The following is an 18,461-nucleotide window of genomic DNA, read 5'->3' as shown; positions in this document are numbered from 1 at the left end:
GTGAACTGACCAGAAAAACTCCCGTTAACTAGTTGGATCTGAACCGGAAAACTCCTGGTCCCAGTAACTAGCTGGATCTGACCAGGACAACCCCTGGTCCCAGTGACTAGTTGGATCTGACCAGAAAAACTCTGGGCCCTAGTAACTAGTTGGCTCTGCCCAGTAAAACTCTGGGTCCCCGTAACTAGTTTTCTCTGACCAAGAAAACTCCTGGTTCCAGTAACTAGCTGGATCTGACCAGGAAAGCTCCTGGTCCCAGTAACTAGCTGGATCTGACCAGGAAAGCTCCTGGTCCCAGTAACTAGCTGGATCTGACCAGGAAAGCTCCTGGTCCTAAAATTACTGTATCGTCAACTCTACTCCTCATGAATGTAATAACACCAGGTGGTGTTACTCCTAAATAATATTGAAGGTTATAAACTCAATAAACTCATTATTAGTATATGTTATATTGTATGTGTTTCCATGGGTGTGTTTCAGAGCAGTGCAAGCCTGGAGGTTACTCTGTGAACGGGCTGGAGACGTGCGAGTCGTGCCCACTGGGGTACTACCAGCCTGGGTTGGGATCCAGAGAGTGTCTGGTCTGTCCGGATGAGACCTCCACCGTCACCAGCGGGGCAAGGGAGATGGCTGAGTGTGGAGGTGAGCGAGAGGGAGGGAGGGAGGGATGTAGGGAGGGAGGGAGGGAGGGAGGGAGGGAGGAGAGAGAGAGAGCGAGAAAGAGAGAGAGAGAGAGAGAAAGAGAGAGAGAGAGAGAAGAGAGAGAGAGAGAGAGAGAGTCAGAGGGGAGGGGAAACACAGACATGACTGCATTTACATTCAGACTGAACTCACCGACCTAGCATAAAAATGTGATTACTGTGCTTACTTCCATACTTTCATTAGTGACACTAGCCCTCCTTCCCTCTCTCTCCCCTTCCAGTTCCATGTTTGGCAGGTCATTTCTCTCGCACAGGGCTGGTCCCCTGCTACCCCTGTCCCAGAGACTACTACCAGCCAGACCACGGCCGCTCCTATTGCCTCTCCTGCCCATTCTACGGCACCACAACAGTCACCGGGGCCACCGCGATACAGCACTGCTCCAGTGAGTTACTGTTACACTACACTGCCTAAGTCTCAAATCCCACAATATTCCCTATATAGTGCACAAAATCACACACTATTCCCTATGTAGTACACAAAATCACACACTATTCCCTATGTAGTGCACAAAATCACACACTATTCCCTATGCAGTGCACTAAATCACACCCTCTTTCTTATATATGCAGCCAAGAAATTTCCAATAAAGTATGAACTGAACTATAGTGTACTTCATGATACCCTGTTTCCCTATAGTGTTCCCCCATAGGACTACTGACACATGGCTTTGGTCAAAATGACACTGGATGGGTACCAGGGTATAATTTAAGACCATAGACATACATCATTGTTTGAGACTGAGCCACTGAATGGAAAAGGGTTTGCAAAAAGGATCAGGAAAGAATGGAAATGATTTCGTCATGTGACTACTGAATGGAAATAACCGAGGAATTAAAAGCCTTAAGGGTGCGAACAAACGGTGGCTGGTAGATGTGGCCAACCAGACTAAATGAGCTTTGTTAGTGTCTGCCAGTTTGGTGGCGACTGGAAACTCTCTCTCTCCTTTCTTCTCTGATTCTCTATCTTTCTTTTTTTTCTCTGTCTCTCTCTCTTTCCCTTTTCTCTCTCTCTTTCTTTCTTTGTCTGTCTGTCTGTCTGTCTTTCTCTCTCTCCCCTTCCTCCCTTCCTTTTCCCCCTTCATCCCTCCTTCCCTCCCTCTTCTTTCTCCCCCTCTCACTCCCTCTCCCTCCCTCTCTCCATCTCTCCATCAGGTTTTGGCTCTAGTTTCCTGCCTAAGGAGGAGAGTGTGACATCAGCCCCAGAGGTGGTGGTTTCACAGGGCTATCAGGCTAGTAGCCAGGTGAGACTGACTGACCCATGTCCTCAAGAGACTCCTTAAGGGGTTTTACAGCAGATAGGTTGACTTGACTGCACTATGGTTATGAGTTATGATCTGACCTGAGTTTCAAATACTTGAAATACTTTCTGTGCCTGTTTGGCTGCGTTTACACAGGCAGCCCAAATCGGATCTTTCTGCCCAATCATTGGCAAGAGATCTGATCAGATTGGTCAAAATGCAGTGGCAGCCTTTGAGCTTGCCTTAATAAACCAACGGAAAGGACCCTAAACTGAAAACCCCACCCACCTGCTGCACTCCAGGCAGACTCAAGCAAATGCTCAAAGTATTTCATTATGTTTCTTCAAGTATTTGAACCCAGGTCGGGTCATGGTTATTGACTATGGAGTGTACGAACACATTTCTCTCCTAGTCCTGAAATTCTCACACTCCATATTCATAAACATGACTCCTAACCACAACACTGTTCCTCTCCCCAGGTCTTCCATGAGTGTTTCTTGAACCCCTGTCAGAACAGGGGGACGTGTGAGGAGGTGGGGGCGGGTTACATCTGCACCTGTCTACCTGGTTTCACAGGTAAACTATACCCATGGATGCATTCGTCATCTATTCAAACTTTCGGTCAAAACAACGTTCGTCAGAGCAATACAAAGTTAGGGCCAAAATGCCAGTTGTCTTCTCAATAAGGCTGTGAAAATGTATTTCTACCTGCAGGGGCGAAGTGTGAGAGTGACATAGACGAGTGTGACTCGGCACCGTGTCAGAATGGGGGTCTGTGTAAGGACGGCATGGGAGACTTCCTCTGCCAGTGCAGACCGGGCTTTGTAGGTATGGGGACATCATGAATGTCTTGCACCCAGTTTCCACTCCCTTCCACTTCATCCCCTTTGAATTTTCTTGTCTCTCCTTGACATTTAGTAGCCTGGGTACCCGTCTGTTTTCTGTAGAAACGTCAGTCCTATCAGTCCTTGCCAAACATGACTCCGACATAGGACCTGGCTAAGGCAGGAGCAGACTGTCACCTAGGCATTTAGTGCTGGTCATTTGTAACCGACCTGATGACGGACTGTCGTTTCTTTTTTGCTAATGTCGTTTCTCTGTCCTAGGTTCTCTGTGTGAGGCGGAGGTGAACGAGTGTAGCTCCTCCCCCTGTTTGAATGAAGGAGTGTGTGTGGACGAGGTCAACCAGTACACCTGCAGCTGTGCTGATGGCTTCACAGGTGGGATCCCTCTAGTTCTTTACCAGACCCCTTGGGCACGTCAGTTACCTTCATTCATAATGATCAACGGCCACATTTCATGCAACTACAGCAAAGGCAAAACCAGCAAAACCACATTTGTTTGCAACATCAATGAAAAGCCAGCTACAGTTTATGCAGCAAACGTTCAATGCCGACAATGCAATTGAATCCAACAACATGATCTTCTTCTAGGTTCTCATTGTGAGCTGGAGATAGACGAGTGTCAGTCCAGCCCGTGTCTGAACGGGGGTGTGTGTGACGACCTGGAGGGGGGTTACTCCTGCACCTGCCTCCCAGGCTACTCTGGGGACCGCTGTGAGGTCAACGTGGACGAGTGTAACAGCGCCCCCTGTCAGAACGGAGGGACATGTCGGGATGCCGTCAACAACTTCAGGTAATAAAAACCCTGGTTAAATAAAGCTTCCTGGTTAAATAAAGGTTATATCCAAAATATAATAAAATGTGACTGACTGCTGTCAACCAAGTTGCCATATCTTACTTCACCTACCAACATACTCATCTGCATGTTGATGTTTTTGGATAAACAAATATTTAAATCTAGACAATTTGTTGAGCTTTTAATAGTGAAAGATAGTGAAGGCTAGCGTGCAAGGAACAGCATCTACAATTTTTTTAATCAAATATGACACATGAGGATGAAATTGGTTAAATATCGCGTTTGATGCGCATAATGTATTGCACAGGTATATATGACGTACTGGTCTCTTTCTGTGTCCAGGTGCCAGTGTGTGGAGGGCTACCGGGGCAGGCTGTGTCAGGTAGATGTGGATGAGTGTCAAGCTAACCCCTGTATCAACGGGGCCACATGTGTGGACGGACTGGGCTTCTACACCTGCCGCTGCCCTCCTGGGTTCAACGGAACCAGGTGTGAGACAGGTATAGATGCCATGGAGAGAGAGAGAGAGAGAGAGGAGAGAGAGAGAGAGAGAGAGAGAGAGAGAGAGAGAGAGAGCGAGAGAGAGAGAGAGAGAGAGAGAGAGAGAGAGAGAGCGAGAGGATGTGGAGGAGTTTGTGTTTATTGCGATTTTACCACAGTCTCAAAGAAGAACATTTATGGGAGTAAAACTTTGGCTGGGTCAGAAATGGCACCCTATTCTTTAGTCTTTATAGTGTACTATGTAGGGAACAGGGTACTATTTTCACGTCGTGAAACCACTATTTAGTTTCACACAGGGCTATCATAATGAGAGCTTTCCTGTTTTCAGAAAGGAGAAAGGTAAATGGATCAATATCAACTTCAAAATCCATTTTCGTAGTCAACCATTTCTCTTTCTCTCACCATTTTTCTCTCCTTCTAACCTTAATGACTCAGAAACTGCTCTATTTATTTACTTATAAAACCTTTTTCGTAATAATCTTAATTTCCGGCCTTAACATTTTCTCTCCTTCAGAGATGTCAACATCCTTCAACCTGGACTTCGAGGTGTCAGGTATCCATGGTTACGTGATGATGGACGGCATGATGCCGGCACTGACGGAGATCACGTGTACTTTCTGGATGAGGTCTTCGGACACCACCAACTACGGCACGCCCATATCCTACGCCGTGGAGGGAAGTGACAACGCCTTCCTGCTCATAGACTACAATGGGTCAGTGCTGCCACGCACACACACACACAGACACATACACACCCACACAGACACACACACAACTTTCCCTTTCCCATAAATGTTACGGCTGTCATAAGACACTAGCCACAGCTATACTATTCTTGGGGTCCTCACAAAACACAATACAAAACAATATTATTTTCTGTCTTTTCTCTGCTGCCTCCCCCTGCCTCCACCTCTCTCTCTCTCTCCCTCCCTTTTCCCCAGGTGGGTCCTGTACGTCAACGGTAAGGAGCGTATCACAGACTGCCCAGCGGTCAACACGGGTCAGTGGCACCACATCGGCGTGTCATGGCGTAGCTGGGACGGGGACTGGAGGGTCTATATCAATGGCAACCCCTCGGACGGAGGGAAAGGCCTGTCAGTGGGCACCACCATCCCAGGTGTAGTGCTATCCTCAGCCTGCTCATAGCTGTGGTCTTAGTGTCGTAGTGTCATGATGCACCGTATTCATAGTTCCATGCATATAATGTAGTTTCCTACATCCCAAGTGTAGCGCTATTGTCAGCCTGCTCAAAATAAAGTAATAAAGTAGAAGTTCATTGTCAATCTATATATCATCATAGCACCACAGCTAACCATCCCAGGTGTAGTGCTATTTTCAGTAGTGCCTTTGCCTGATCTTGTGTCTGCTTATTGTGTCCTTATGTCCTGGTAGCCTGCTTACAGTTTCTAAGTGGGGCACAGTTTAGCATATCAAAAAGTAGAATGATGCTATTTTGCAGGTCTTAATGAAATAATAGCAGTGAGGTTAGGTTTCCAAGGCACATTTCACAGAACCCGAAGAAAGCAAGAGAGGTGGTTAACCTTTGACCCTTGACCTCTACCCTCCAGGTGGAGGGGCGTTGGTTCTGGGCCAGGACCAGGACCAGAGGGGCGAGGGCTTCAACCCCGTGGAGTCCTTCGTCGGGTCCCTCAGCCAGCTCCACATCTGGGACCGGGTTCTCGACCCACAGCAAGTAAATCCCACTGACACACAAATCCAACTGTCCTAGCTACTGCTCTACAACCTGAACTACAGACTCACATATTAGAACTGTAGCTAGTATATCACTATCTAAACATAACGACCAGCTTAGTTACTAAGTCTGTTTCTGCTTTAGAACAACTTGTTTTTCATTGCCACGGTAACCGTGTTTGACACACAAAATAGTAGTCTCAAGCAGAAGAAGGCTGTTGTCCAGGCTACATAACTAACTACAGTACATAAACTAGCATCTCTGGGTGGCAAATGTTTGAAATGTCTGTGTAACATATAAAACAAACTTCTGTCGCATAAAGTGACCTCCATATTTCTCTGGGTCCATAGATCAAAATACTAGCCAACACCTGCCCGGGGAACAACATCAGAGGCAACGTCCTGGCGTGGCCGGACTTCCTCAATGGATTGGTGGGGAGAGTCAAGACCAACCCCGACTGCATATTCTGTGCTGGTGAGGGACAGATCTAGGATCAGCTTACTCTGGCAAACACGTGTCTAGCGGAAACGTTAACCCCCTCCGTTCTCCTCCTCAATTGCGTTTGTTTGTGTGTCAGACTGCCCCCTGCTAGAGAACGCTGTGCCTCACCTGCGCGCGTCCAGTCCAGCTGTCAGCCCCGGCTCTCAGACGCAGCTGTTCTGTGATCCCGGCTTCTACCTGGTGGGGGAGCCGCTGCTTCAGTGTCAGAACAAGGGAGAGTGGAGTCACGCCCTGCCCCGCTGTGAACGTGAGGGACCATTAGTTAGACACACACAGACCCTAACACTATATTCACACATACATGCATCCATGCACCTCGACGCACACGCGCGCATGCGTGCGTACATGCACTCACGCAGGCAAGCACACACGCGCATACACACACACAGACAGAAGCATTAGAACGCAGAGTTTGCATTTGAGTCAGCTAAATACATAAGCATGACCTCAGTAGTAGAGGATAACCATCAGAAAGCATTCACACACCAAAACCATTGAGCCTATCTGCCAATTATTTAAATTCATATTTCAATGGCAACGTGGGCAAACTCAGACATGAAATGCCGAACAACAAACGGTGAGCTATCATATTAATGTATAAAATGCCCAATAATGAAAGAAAAACATTGTCATTTTGAATTCTATGAAGTTAGTGTCAAAGAGGCTGACAAATGATTGTTGTCCATCGATAATGAGAAACCACCTGGTGTTGACAAATGAGATAGGAAGCTACTGAGGATGGTAGCAGACTATATTGCCACTCCTGTTTGTCATATCTTTCATCTGAGCCTCGGCAAAATTGTTTGTCCTCAGACCTGGAGGGAAGCTAAAGTCATGCCTCTACCCAAGAATGGTAAAGCACCCTTTACTGGTTCTAACAGCCGACCAATCAGCTGCCGGCTCTTTAGCAAACCGTTGGGGGAAAAAATGGTGTTTGACCAGATACAATGCTTTTTTTCTTTGAACAATGTAACACCAGACTTTCAGTATTCTTATAGAGAAGGGCACTCAACATGCACTGTGCTGACACAAATGACTGATGATTGGCTAAAAGAACTTGATGATTAGAAGATTGTGGGAGCTGTATTGTCTTGTGGGAGCTGTATTGTCTTGTGGGAGCTGTATTGTCTTGTGGGAGCTGTATTGTTAGACTGTAGTGCAGCCTTTGATGTTCAAATCAAATCAAATCAAATCTTATTTGTCACATACACATGGTTAGCAGATGTTAAAATGCGAGTGTAGCGAAATGCTTGTGCTTCTAGTTCCGACAATGCAGTGATAACCAACAAGTAATCTAACTAACAATTCCAAAACTACTGTCTTATACACAGTGTAAGGGGATAAGGAATATGTACATAAGGATATATGAATGAGTGATGGTACAGAGCAGCATACAGTAGATGGTATCGAGTACAGTATATACATATGAGATGAGTATGTAGACAAAGTAAACAAAGTGGCATAGTTAAAGTGGCTAGTGACATATGTCTGTTAGTGGAAAAAATGTATATGTTGTGGCTTTACATCTTCTACCATATCATGGGCTGAGAGATACTGTATCTATCCATAGACCCTAAACAAAGAGTTGCAGTCCGTTTTGGAATGGATGGCTAGTAATAAGCTAGTCCTGAACATCTCTAAAACTAAGAGCATTGTATTTGGCACAAATCGATCCTTAAGTTCGAGACTTCAGCTGAATCTGGTAAAGAATGGTGTGTCTGTTGAACAAGTAGAGGAAATGAATATTCTTGGTCCTTAGACAGTAAATGATCATGGCCAAAGCATATTGATTCAATTATTGTAAAGATGTGGAGAGGTCTGATTGTGATAAAGAGATGCTCAGCTTTCTTTACACCATAATCGACCAAACAAGTCCTGCAGGCTCTAGTTTTGATCTATTCTTGACTACTGCCCGGTGATATAGTAAAGTGTTGCAAAGAAAGACCTAGAAAATCTGCAGCTGGCCCAGAACAGCACATCTTTCCCTTCAATGTACACAGATGGCTAATGTCAACCGTGTGCATGTCGGTCTCTCTTAGCTCAAAGTTAGAAGAGAGATTGACTGCATAAATTGTTTTTTTGTTGTTGGTGGGAAATATTAACGTGTTTAAAATGTCCAAATTGTCTGTATAATCAACTTACATATCGCTCTGACAGACATACTTACCCCACCAGACATGCCACCAGGGGTCTCTTCACAGTCCCCAGGTCCAGAACAAATTCAAGAAAGCTTACAGTATTATATAGAGCCATGATTGCATTGAACTCCCTCCCATTTCATATAGCATCAGCAAATCTTGATAAAAAAAATACAAAATAAAGCAACACCTCACGGCGCAATGCCTCTGACATGTATGTGTAACTGATAGATACACACACACACACACACACACACACACACACACACATTATTATTCTTTAGTTCTATTGTTTGTTTTTATGTTTTTATTTGTGTTCATTTGTGTGTCTTTAGTTGTGGTTGTTTTTATTTGATATATATGTGTCTGTAATGTCTATGTTCATGTTTTAAATGTATGTAAACTGTAAAGTCTTTTTGTCTGTAATGTCTTTCTCGTTATGTGTCGGACCCCAGGAAGACTAGCTGTCGCCATTGGCGTCGGCTAATGGGGATCCTAATAAAAATCATAAAATCATGACCTGAGTACTGTCTATCTATAGGAGTGACATATGGGTTAATACCTACCATCTTCGTTATCGTAACCATAGTAGATACATAGCCATTGAACACATTCACAAAACCTAACCTGTGTATATTTACCTGTTTACCTGCATAGGAGTGACGTGTGGTCCCCCTCGGCCCCTGGAGCATGGTCTATTCCAGAGTTCCGACTACCACGCAGGCAGCACTGTGGTGTACCAGTGTAACCCTGGCTTCTACCTGCTGGGGGATGCCAAGGTTCTCTGTACCAACAGTGGGAAGTGGGGAGGAAACCCACCAGCCTGCCTGGGTAAGACTGAAACTCAGACACTGGATGAATATGCATGATGAACTGTCTCAATTCGTTAGCCTCAATTTGTCGGAGCATGGACTCCACAAGGTGTCGAAAGAGTTCCACAGGGATGCTGAACCGTGTTGACTCCAACACTTCCCACGGTTGTGTCAAGTTGACTGGCTGTCTTTTTGGGTGGTGGACCATTCTTGATACACACAGGAAACTGTTGAGTGTGAAAAACCCAGCAGCGTTACAGTTCTTGACGTACTCAAACCGTTGCACGTGGCACCTACTACCATACCCCGTTCATAGGCACTGAAATCTTTTGTCTTGCCCATTCACCCTCCATGTCTCAGTTGTCTCAAGGCTTAAAAATGATTCTTTAACCTGTGTTCGACCCCTTCATCTACACTGATTGAAGTGGATATAACAAGTGACCTCTATAAGGGTTCATAGCTTTCACCTGGATTCACCTGGTCAGTGTACACTACCGTTCAAAAGTTTGGGGTCCCTTAAAAATGTCCTTGTTTTTGATAGAAAAGCAAATGTTTTGTCCATTAAAATAACATCAAATTAATCAGAAATACAGTGTAGTCATTATTAATGTTGTAAATTACTATTGTATCTGGAAACAGCAGATTTTAATGGAATATCTACATAGGCGTAGAGGCCCATTATTAGCATCCATCACTCCTGTGTTCCAATGGCATGTTATGTTAGCTAATCCAAGTGTATCATTTTAAAAGGCCAATTGATCATTAGAAAACCCTTTTGCAATTATGTTAGCACAGCTGAAAACTGTTGTACTGATTAAAGAAGCAATAAAACTGACCTTCTTTAGACTAGTTGAGTATCTGGAGCATCAGCATTTGTGGGTCGGATTACAGGCTCAAAATGGCTAGAAATAAATAACTTTCTTCTGAAACTCGTCAGTCTATTCTTGTTCTGAGAAATGAAGGCCATTCCATGCGAGAAAGTGCTAAAAAACTGAAGATCTCGTACATCTCTGTGTACTCCTCCCTTCACAGAACAGCACAAACTGTCTCTAACCAGAATAGAAAGAGGAGTGGGAGGCCCCGGTGCACAACTAAGCAAGAGGACAAGTACATTAGAGTGTCTAGTTTGAGAAACAGATGCCTCACAAGTCATCAACTGGCAGCTTCATTAAATAGTACCCGCAAAACACCAGTCTCAGCGTCAACAGTGAAGAGGCGTCTCCGGGATGCTGGCCTTCTAGGCAGAGTTGCAAAGAAAAAGCCATATCTCAGACTGGCCAATAAGAATAAAAGATTAAGATGGGCAAAAGAACACAGACACTGGACAGAGGAACTCTGCCTAGAAGAGCAGCATCCCTGAAGAGCCTCTTCACTGTTGACGTTGAGACTGGTGTTTTGCGGGTACTATTTAATAATGCTGCCAGTTGAGGACTTGTGAGGCGTATGTTTCTCCAACTAGGCGCTCTAATGTACTTGTAGATATTAAAATGTATTTTTATAAATCTGCCATTCCCAGCTACAATGGTCATTAACAATGTCTACACTGTATTTCTGATCAATTTGATGTTATTTTAATGGACAAAAAAATGTGCTTTTCTTTCAAAAAAAAACAAGGACATTTCTAAGTGACCCCAAACTTTGTAATAGTAGTGTATGTCATGGAAAGATGTTCCTAATGTTTTGTATAACTACCGTATTTAGTGTATGTCAATAAATACATGTTTTCAACCACTGCAGTGTGTAATGATGCTATGTGTCCATACAGATGTGGATGAGTGTGCTTTGGGCTCAGACTGCGATGAACACGCCAGCTGTCAGAACACAGACGGCTCTTATACCTGCACCTGTATCCACCCCTACACCGGAGATGGGAAGAACTGCACAGGTAACACACACACAAACACACACACACGTACTGTAGCATACTGCACGCCCGGACCATACCACCTGAGCCCAAGGTTTCCCCCGGTCAGGTCCTGTGGTCAGGAAAATCTCAGGGCCTCAGCAATGACACTTCTTAGTTATACCACAAGCTACAAAACCCCTTATCAATGTATAGCATTGCCTCTCATGCCTTATCATCAAACAACTAGAGTTTACCAAAATGTTTGAATTCATGAATATCTTTTGGCGCTTCAAGGTGCAGTATGTAGCTACAGTACCGAACCTTTGTAGTTTTTTTTCTCTGTATTTATGTTATCAATCTAGAGCCAGTAAAGTGTGAGAACCCGGGGGCACCAGAGTTCGGTTACCGGGACGGCAGTAACTTCTTGATGGGAAGTGAGGTTGTGTTCAGCTGCAAGGAGGGTTACGAACTGATTGGCTCATCGCATGTCCAATGCCTGGAGACAGGAAGCTGGAATGGTGTTTTTCCATATTGTAGAGGTACAGAAAACATCAACATACAGTACCAGTCAACAGTTTGGACACACCTACTCATTCAAGGGTTTTTCTGTATTTTTCAGTATTTTTTTTACTATTTTCTACATTGTACAATAATAGTGAAGACATCAAAACTATGAAATAAAACATATGGAATCATGTAGTAACCAAAAAAAGTGTTAAACACATCAAAATATATGTTATATTTTAAATTCTCTTGGCATTCTCTCAACCAGCTTCACCCAGAATGATTTCCCACATATGTTCCCACATATGCTGAGCACTTGTTGGCTGTTTTTCCTTCACAAACCATCTCAATAGGGTTGAGGTCAGGTGATTGTGGAGGCCAGGTCATCTGATGCAGCCCTCCATCACTCTACTTATTGGCCAAATAGCCCTTACACAGTCTGGAGGTGTGCTGGGTCATTGTCCTGTTGAAAAACAAAGGATAGTCCCACTAAGCGCAAACCAAATGTGTTGGCGTATCGCTGAAGAATGTTGTGTTAGCCATACTGGTTAAGTGTGCCTTGAATTCTAAATAAATCACAGACAGTGTTACCAGCAAAGCACACCCACACCATCACAGCTCCTCCTCTATGCTTCACGTGGGAACCACACATGTAGTGATCACCGATTCACCTACTCTGCATCTCTTTTTGGTTGAAACCAAAAATCTCAAATTTGGACTCATCAGACCAAAGGACAGATTTCAAGGGTCTAATGTGCATTGCACGTGTTTCTTGGCCCAAGCAAGTCTCTTCTTCTTATTGGTGTCCTTTAGTAGTGGTTTCTTTGCAGCAATTCAACCATGAAGGCATGATTCATGCAGTCTCCTCTGAACAGTTGATGCTGAGATGTGTCTGTTAACTTGGAACTCTATGAAGCATTTATTTGGGCTGCAATTTCTGAGGCTGGTAACTCTAATGAACTTATCCTCTGCGGCAGAGGTAACTCTGGGTCAAAGTTATGACATTTTCTGGACTAACTGATGTAATGATGGACTGTTGTTTCTCTTTGCTTTTCTCTTTGAGCTGTTCTTGCCATAATATGGACTTGGAAGGGTTATCTTCTGTACCAAACCTACCTTGTCTCAATACAACATTATGTACAGTATGATAATGTATCCAGAAATACCCAGTTTCATGACAGTCCATTTCCATTTGAGTAATCTAACACTACCCTCATATCCAGAGGGTACAGCCACTGCATTCAATGAGGTACTTAGTCAACCACATTATAAATAACACAATTATCCTGATTATGCCCATCGATCCTTTGTTAATCTCAGATCTCCCTCTGAACCGGGCCACTGGATCTAACCCTAACCCACCCTGTTCTGGGCCTAACCCTAACCCACCCTGTTCTGGGCCTAACCCTAACCCACACTGTTTCTGGGCTTAACCCTAACCCACACTGTTTCTGGGCCTAACCCTAACCCACACTGTTTCTGGGCTTAACCCTAACCCACACTGTTTCTGGGCCTAACCCTAACCCACACTGTTTCTGGGCTTAACCCTAACCCACACTGTTTCTGGGCCTAACCCTAACCCACACTGTTTCTGGATCTAACCCTAACCCACACTGTTTCTGGGCTTAACCCTAACCCACACTGTTTCTGGGCCTAACCCTAACCCACACTGTTTCTGGATCTAACCCTAACCCACACTGTTTCTGGGCTTAACCCTAACCCACCCTGTTCTGGGCCTAACCCTAACTCACACTGTCTCTGGGTCACATAGTCTTGTGAAAGCCAGGGGAACCAGATCGGTATAGGACAAGTCTGGTCTGGCCTGCCTGGTCACACCACATAGGCACTGGGTACCATGGATATTATACAGAGAACCAGGGTTTCAGTACCAGGATGTTATACTGTACCTGTGTGTCCTCTGATTCCAACAGGTGGGAATTATGACATACTGTATATAAGTTGTTTGTCAAAAAGTAATCAACCGTTTCTTAGACCCCATTGAAATATGAGGATACTGGCAGGTGAACTGAAGTCTTGGTTCAAAGTTTCATAACCTAATAGGACATTATACTATAGAACAACATAACATGATGAAACATTATTTACCGAAGAACTTTCATAAAAGCAGTTTATTTTTGTAAATTGACCATTCCTAGAACTGATCAGCCCCCGCGGTCTTGTCTTGTTCCCCAGCCCTCTCCTGTGGACGGCCCTCTGTCCCAGAGAACGCTGTGATGATGGGGACCAACTTCACGTTTGGAAGCAAGGTGACTTTCAGGTACCACCGTCAGCCATTTACAACAAGTGTCATACTGACAAAGGCGTCCGTTTAGCTGAAACAACAATGCGGATGTGCTGTTGCGTTGAGATAATGCTGCCGTAATATATTCTGTTCTCTATTCTCTCTCTCCCATTAAGATACTGTATGTGCTACTTACTGTAAAGATATCAACAACCAAACACATTTCCATGAGCATTAGGCTGATAGATAGTTGCTGAAATAAACCTCTATTGACATTGCCATGTCTCCCGTATTCTCCCTTTATGAATGTATTTATTTCCCTCTGGTCCACTTCAGCTGTGTTACGGGGTTCGTCCCAGGTGACCCCTATGATATGCTGTGTCAGGGCAGTCTGAAGTGGAGCAGAGCGCCCCCTGCCTGTCAACGAGTCACCTGTGGGGACCCTCCACGCGTAGACAATTCAGATGTCACCCTCAAAGGGACAACTTACCTGTCCACAGTGCTCTACACCTGTGCAGAGGGATACAGGTAAGGATGAAGTCTGTCCTGGGTTATCATTTCTGGTCTTATATCCACATAGCGTCTCTGAGTGGGAGTGCTGATCTGAATATAAGATCAGCGTCAACTCACCATCAGTACGACCAAGAATATGATTTTCGCGACGCGGATCCTGTGTTCTGCCTTTCAACCAGGACAACGGAATGGATCCCAGCCGGCGACCCAAAAACAAACGACTCCGTAAAAGAGGGAAACGAGGCGGTCTTCTGGTCAGACTCCGGAGACGGGCACATCGTGCACCACTCCCTAGCATTCTTCTCGCCAATGTCCAGTCTCTTGACAACAAGGTTGATGAAATCCGAGCAAGGGTAGCATTCCAGAGGGACATCAGAGACTGTAACGTTCTTTGCTTCACGGAAACATGGCTCACTGGAGAGACGCTATCGGAGGCGGTGCAGCCAGCGGGTTTCTCCACGCATCGCGCCGACAGAAACAAACATCTTTCTGGTAAGAAGAGGGGCGGGGGGGTATGCCTTATGGCTAACGAGACGTGGTGTGATCAAAGAAACATACAGGAACTCAAATCCTTCTGTTCACCTGATTTAGAATTCCTCACAATCAAATGTCGACCGCATTATCTACCAAGAGAATTCTCTTCGATTATAATCACAGCCGTATATATTCCCCCCCAAGCAGACACATCGATGGCTCTGAACGAACTTTATTTGACTCTTTGCAAACTGGAATCCATACACCCTGAGGCTGCATTCATTGTAGCTGGGGATTTTAACAAGGCTAATCTGAAAACAAGACTCCCTAAATTGTATCAGCATATCGATTGCGCAACCAGGGCTGGAAAAACCTTGGATCATTGTTACTCTAACTTCCGCGACGCATATAAGGCCCTGCCCCGCCCTCCTTTCGGAAAAGCTGACCACGACTCCATTTTGTTGATCCCTGCCTACAGACAGAAACTAAAACAAGAAGCTCCCACGCTGAGGTCTGTCCAACGCTGGTCCGACCAAAGCTGATTCCACACTCCAAGACTTCTTCCATCACATGGACTGGGATATGTTTCGTATTGCGTCAGATAACAACATTGACGAATACGCTGATTCGGTGTGCGAGTTCATTAGAACGTGCGTTGAAGATGTCGATCCCATAGCAACGATTAAAACATTCCCTAACCAGAAACCGTGGATCGATGGCAGCATTCGCGTGAAACTGAAAGCGCAAACCACTGCTTTTAATCAGGGCAAGGTGACTGGTAACATGACCGAATACAAACAGTGCAGCTATTCCCTCCGCAAGGCTATCAAACAAGCTAAGCGTCAGTATAGGGACAAAGTAGAATCTCAATTCAACGGCTCAGACACAAGAGGTATGTGGCAGGGTCTACAGTCAATCACGGACTACAAGAAGAAAACCAGCCCAGTCACGGACCAGGATGTCTTGCTCCCAGGCAGACTAAATAACTTTTTGCCCGCTTTGAGGACAATACAGTGCCACTGACACGGCCTGCAACGAAAACATGCGGTCTCTCCTTCACTGCAGCCGATGTGAGTAAAACATTTAAACGTGTTAACCCTCGCAAGGCTGCAGGCCCAGACGGCATCCCCAGCCGCGCCCTCAGAGCATGCGCAGACCAGCTGGCCGGTGTGTTTACGGACATATTCAATCAATCCCTATACCAGTCTGCTGTTCCCACATGCTTCAAGAGGGCCACCATTGTTCCTGTTCCCAAGAAAGCTAAGGTAACTGAGCTAAACGACTACCGCCCCGTAGCACTCACTTCCGTCATCATGAAGTGCTTTGAGAGACTAGTCAAGGACCATATCACCTCCACCCTACCTGACACCCTAGACCCACTCCAATTTGCTTACCGCCCAAATAGGTCCACAAACGATGCAATCTCAACCACACTGCACACTGCCCTAACCCATCTGGACAAGAGGAATACCTATGTGAGAATGGTGTTCATCGACTACAGCTCGGCATTCAAATCCATAGTACCCTCCAAGCTCGTCATCAAGCTCGAGACCCTGGGTCTCGACCCCGCCCTGTGCAACTGGGTACTGGACTTCCTGACGGGCCGCCCCCAGGTGGTGAGGGTAGGCAACAACATCTCCACCCCGCTGATCCTCAACACTGGGGCCCCACAAGGGTGCGTTCTGAGCCCTCTCCTGTACTCCCTGTTCACCCACGACTGCGTGGCCACGCACGCCTCCAACTCAATCATCAAGTTTGCGGACGACACAACAGTGGTAGGCTTGATTACCAACAACGACGAGACGGCCTACAGGGAGGAGGTGAGGGCCCTCGGAGTGTGGTGTCAGGAAAATAACCTCACACTCAACGTCAACAAAACTAAGGAGATGATTGTGGACTTCAGGAAACAGCAGAGGGAACACCCCCCTATCCACATCGATGGAACAGTAGTGGAGAGGGTAGTAAGTTTTAAGTTCCTCGGCATACACATCACAGACAAACTGAATTGGTCCACTCACACAGACAGCATCGTGAAGAAGGCGCAGCAGCGCCTCTTCAACCTCAGGAGGCTGAAGAAATTCGGCTTGTCACCAAAAGCACAAACTTCTACAGATGCACAATCGAGAGCATCCTGGCGGGCTGTATCACCGCCTGGTACGGCAACTGCTCCGCCCACAACCGTAAGGCTCTCCAGAGGGTAGTGAGGTCTGCACAACGCATCACCGGGGGCAAACTACCTGCCCTCCAGGACACCTACACCACCCGATGTTACAGGAAGGCCATAAAGTTCATCAAGGACAACAACCACCCGAGCCACTGCCTGTTCACCCCGCTATCATCCAGAAGGCGAGGTCAGTACAGGTGCATCAAAGCTGGGACCGAGAGACTGAAAAACAGCTTCTATCTCAAGGCCATCAGACTGTTAAACAGCCACCACTAACATTGAGTGGCTGCTGCCAACACACTGACACTGACTCAACTCCAGCCACTTTAATAATGGGAATTGATGGGAAATGATGTAAAATATATCACTAGCCACTTTAAACAATGCTACCTAATATAATGTTACATAGCCTACATTATTCATCTCATATGCATACGTATATACTGTACTCTATATCATCGACTGCATCCTTATGTAATACATGTATCACTAGCCACTTTAACTATTCCACTTTGTTTACATACTCATCTCATATGTATATACTGTACTCGATACCATCTACTGTATCTTGCCTATGCTGCTCTGTACCATCACTCATTCATATATCTTTATGTACATATTCTTTATCCCCTTACACTGTGTATAAGACAGTAGTTTTGGAATTGTTAGTTAGAATACTTGTTGGTTATTACTGCATTGTCGGAACTAGAAGCACAAGCATTTCGCTACACTCGCATTTTAACATCTGCTAACCATGTGTATGTGACAAATAAAATTAGATTTGATTTGATTTGAGGATCCGGTCTCCAACTGCCCACATAATCCTATTCATCATAATATAAAAGGTGAAACTGATCCTAGATCAGCAGTTCCTGGTATTATGGGTCTTATAAAGGTTCATGAAGGTGTCATAAAAAGATAAGATCCTTATCCATTGAAAAGAATAAGACATTTGAAAGTGGTAGCTAGTAAATATGTGATAGAAAGCAACTGACTACTGTTGCTGCGCATACTGCTTGAAAGTGTTGCGAGTGTGACAGATTGTGTGTGTGTATGAGTATAGATATATTGTGTGTAAAATGTGTGCATGTGTTAAGACTGCAGGGCTCTGAGGAGGTGGTGTGTGAGGCGTCAGGAGAGTGGAGCAGCCCTGCTCCTTTGTGTGCCAGCATCCACTGTGGAGACCCTCCTGCCCTCCGAGACGCCGCGACCATCGGAGACGACCACGCCCTGGGCAACAAGGTGCACTATGTCTGCAAAGAAGGGTAAATAATGTACAGTCAACCATATTCCATTAGGATACAAGTTAGTATGTTGACTTAATTGAGGCCTTGTATATTCCAGGCAACACTTCTCAAGTGTTGTAAGACCTGGCTGAACACGACTACCTCAGTGTTAGCATCATCACCATTGAAGTCACAGTTCAAGTCATCTCGTCCCTGTTGAACCGTCTGGTTTCACAGCGCCGCAGAGCGGGACTTGACTGGAAGTCTATG

The 18,461-nt window shown here is 45.4% G+C and overlaps 1 protein-coding gene across 5 annotated transcripts in view; it reads left to right on the top strand.

The window, feature by feature from the left end:
- The window catches only part of LOC115133432 (sushi, von Willebrand factor type A, EGF and pentraxin domain-containing protein 1-like), a 149,392-nt gene that overhangs the window by 105,336 nt on the left and 25,595 nt on the right, over positions 1-18,461 (top strand). For all 5 annotated transcript variants that reach the window (XM_065021845.1, XM_065021842.1, XM_065021844.1 and 2 more), the window contains exons 18-36: positions 481-642; positions 923-1,084; positions 1,854-1,942; positions 2,419-2,515; positions 2,654-2,767; positions 3,046-3,159; positions 3,373-3,574; positions 3,920-4,077; positions 4,593-4,791; positions 5,020-5,195; positions 5,647-5,771; positions 6,122-6,245; positions 6,349-6,519; positions 9,068-9,241; positions 10,988-11,107; positions 11,431-11,607; positions 13,766-13,850; positions 14,151-14,342; positions 18,063-18,230. In XM_065021845.1, the coding sequence (XP_064877917.1) occupies positions 481-642; positions 923-1,084; positions 1,854-1,942; positions 2,419-2,515; positions 2,654-2,767; positions 3,046-3,159; positions 3,373-3,574; positions 3,920-4,077; positions 4,593-4,791; positions 5,020-5,195; positions 5,647-5,771; positions 6,122-6,245; positions 6,349-6,519; positions 9,068-9,241; positions 10,988-11,107; positions 11,431-11,607; positions 13,766-13,850; positions 14,151-14,342; positions 18,063-18,230 (2,809 nt within the window). The remainder of the gene's footprint in view (positions 1-480; positions 643-922; positions 1,085-1,853; positions 1,943-2,418; positions 2,516-2,653; positions 2,768-3,045; positions 3,160-3,372; positions 3,575-3,919; positions 4,078-4,592; positions 4,792-5,019; positions 5,196-5,646; positions 5,772-6,121; positions 6,246-6,348; positions 6,520-9,067; positions 9,242-10,987; positions 11,108-11,430; positions 11,608-13,765; positions 13,851-14,150; positions 14,343-18,062; positions 18,231-18,461) is intronic.

The sequence above is a fragment of the Oncorhynchus nerka genome, linkage group LG8, assembly GCF_034236695.1.
Source record: "Oncorhynchus nerka isolate Pitt River linkage group LG8, Oner_Uvic_2.0, whole genome shotgun sequence".
NCBI classification, from domain to species: Eukaryota; Metazoa; Chordata; class Actinopteri; order Salmoniformes; family Salmonidae; genus Oncorhynchus; species Oncorhynchus nerka.
Note: the sequence above shows the minus strand (reverse complement) of the source record. Positions and strands in the feature narration are given on the sequence as shown.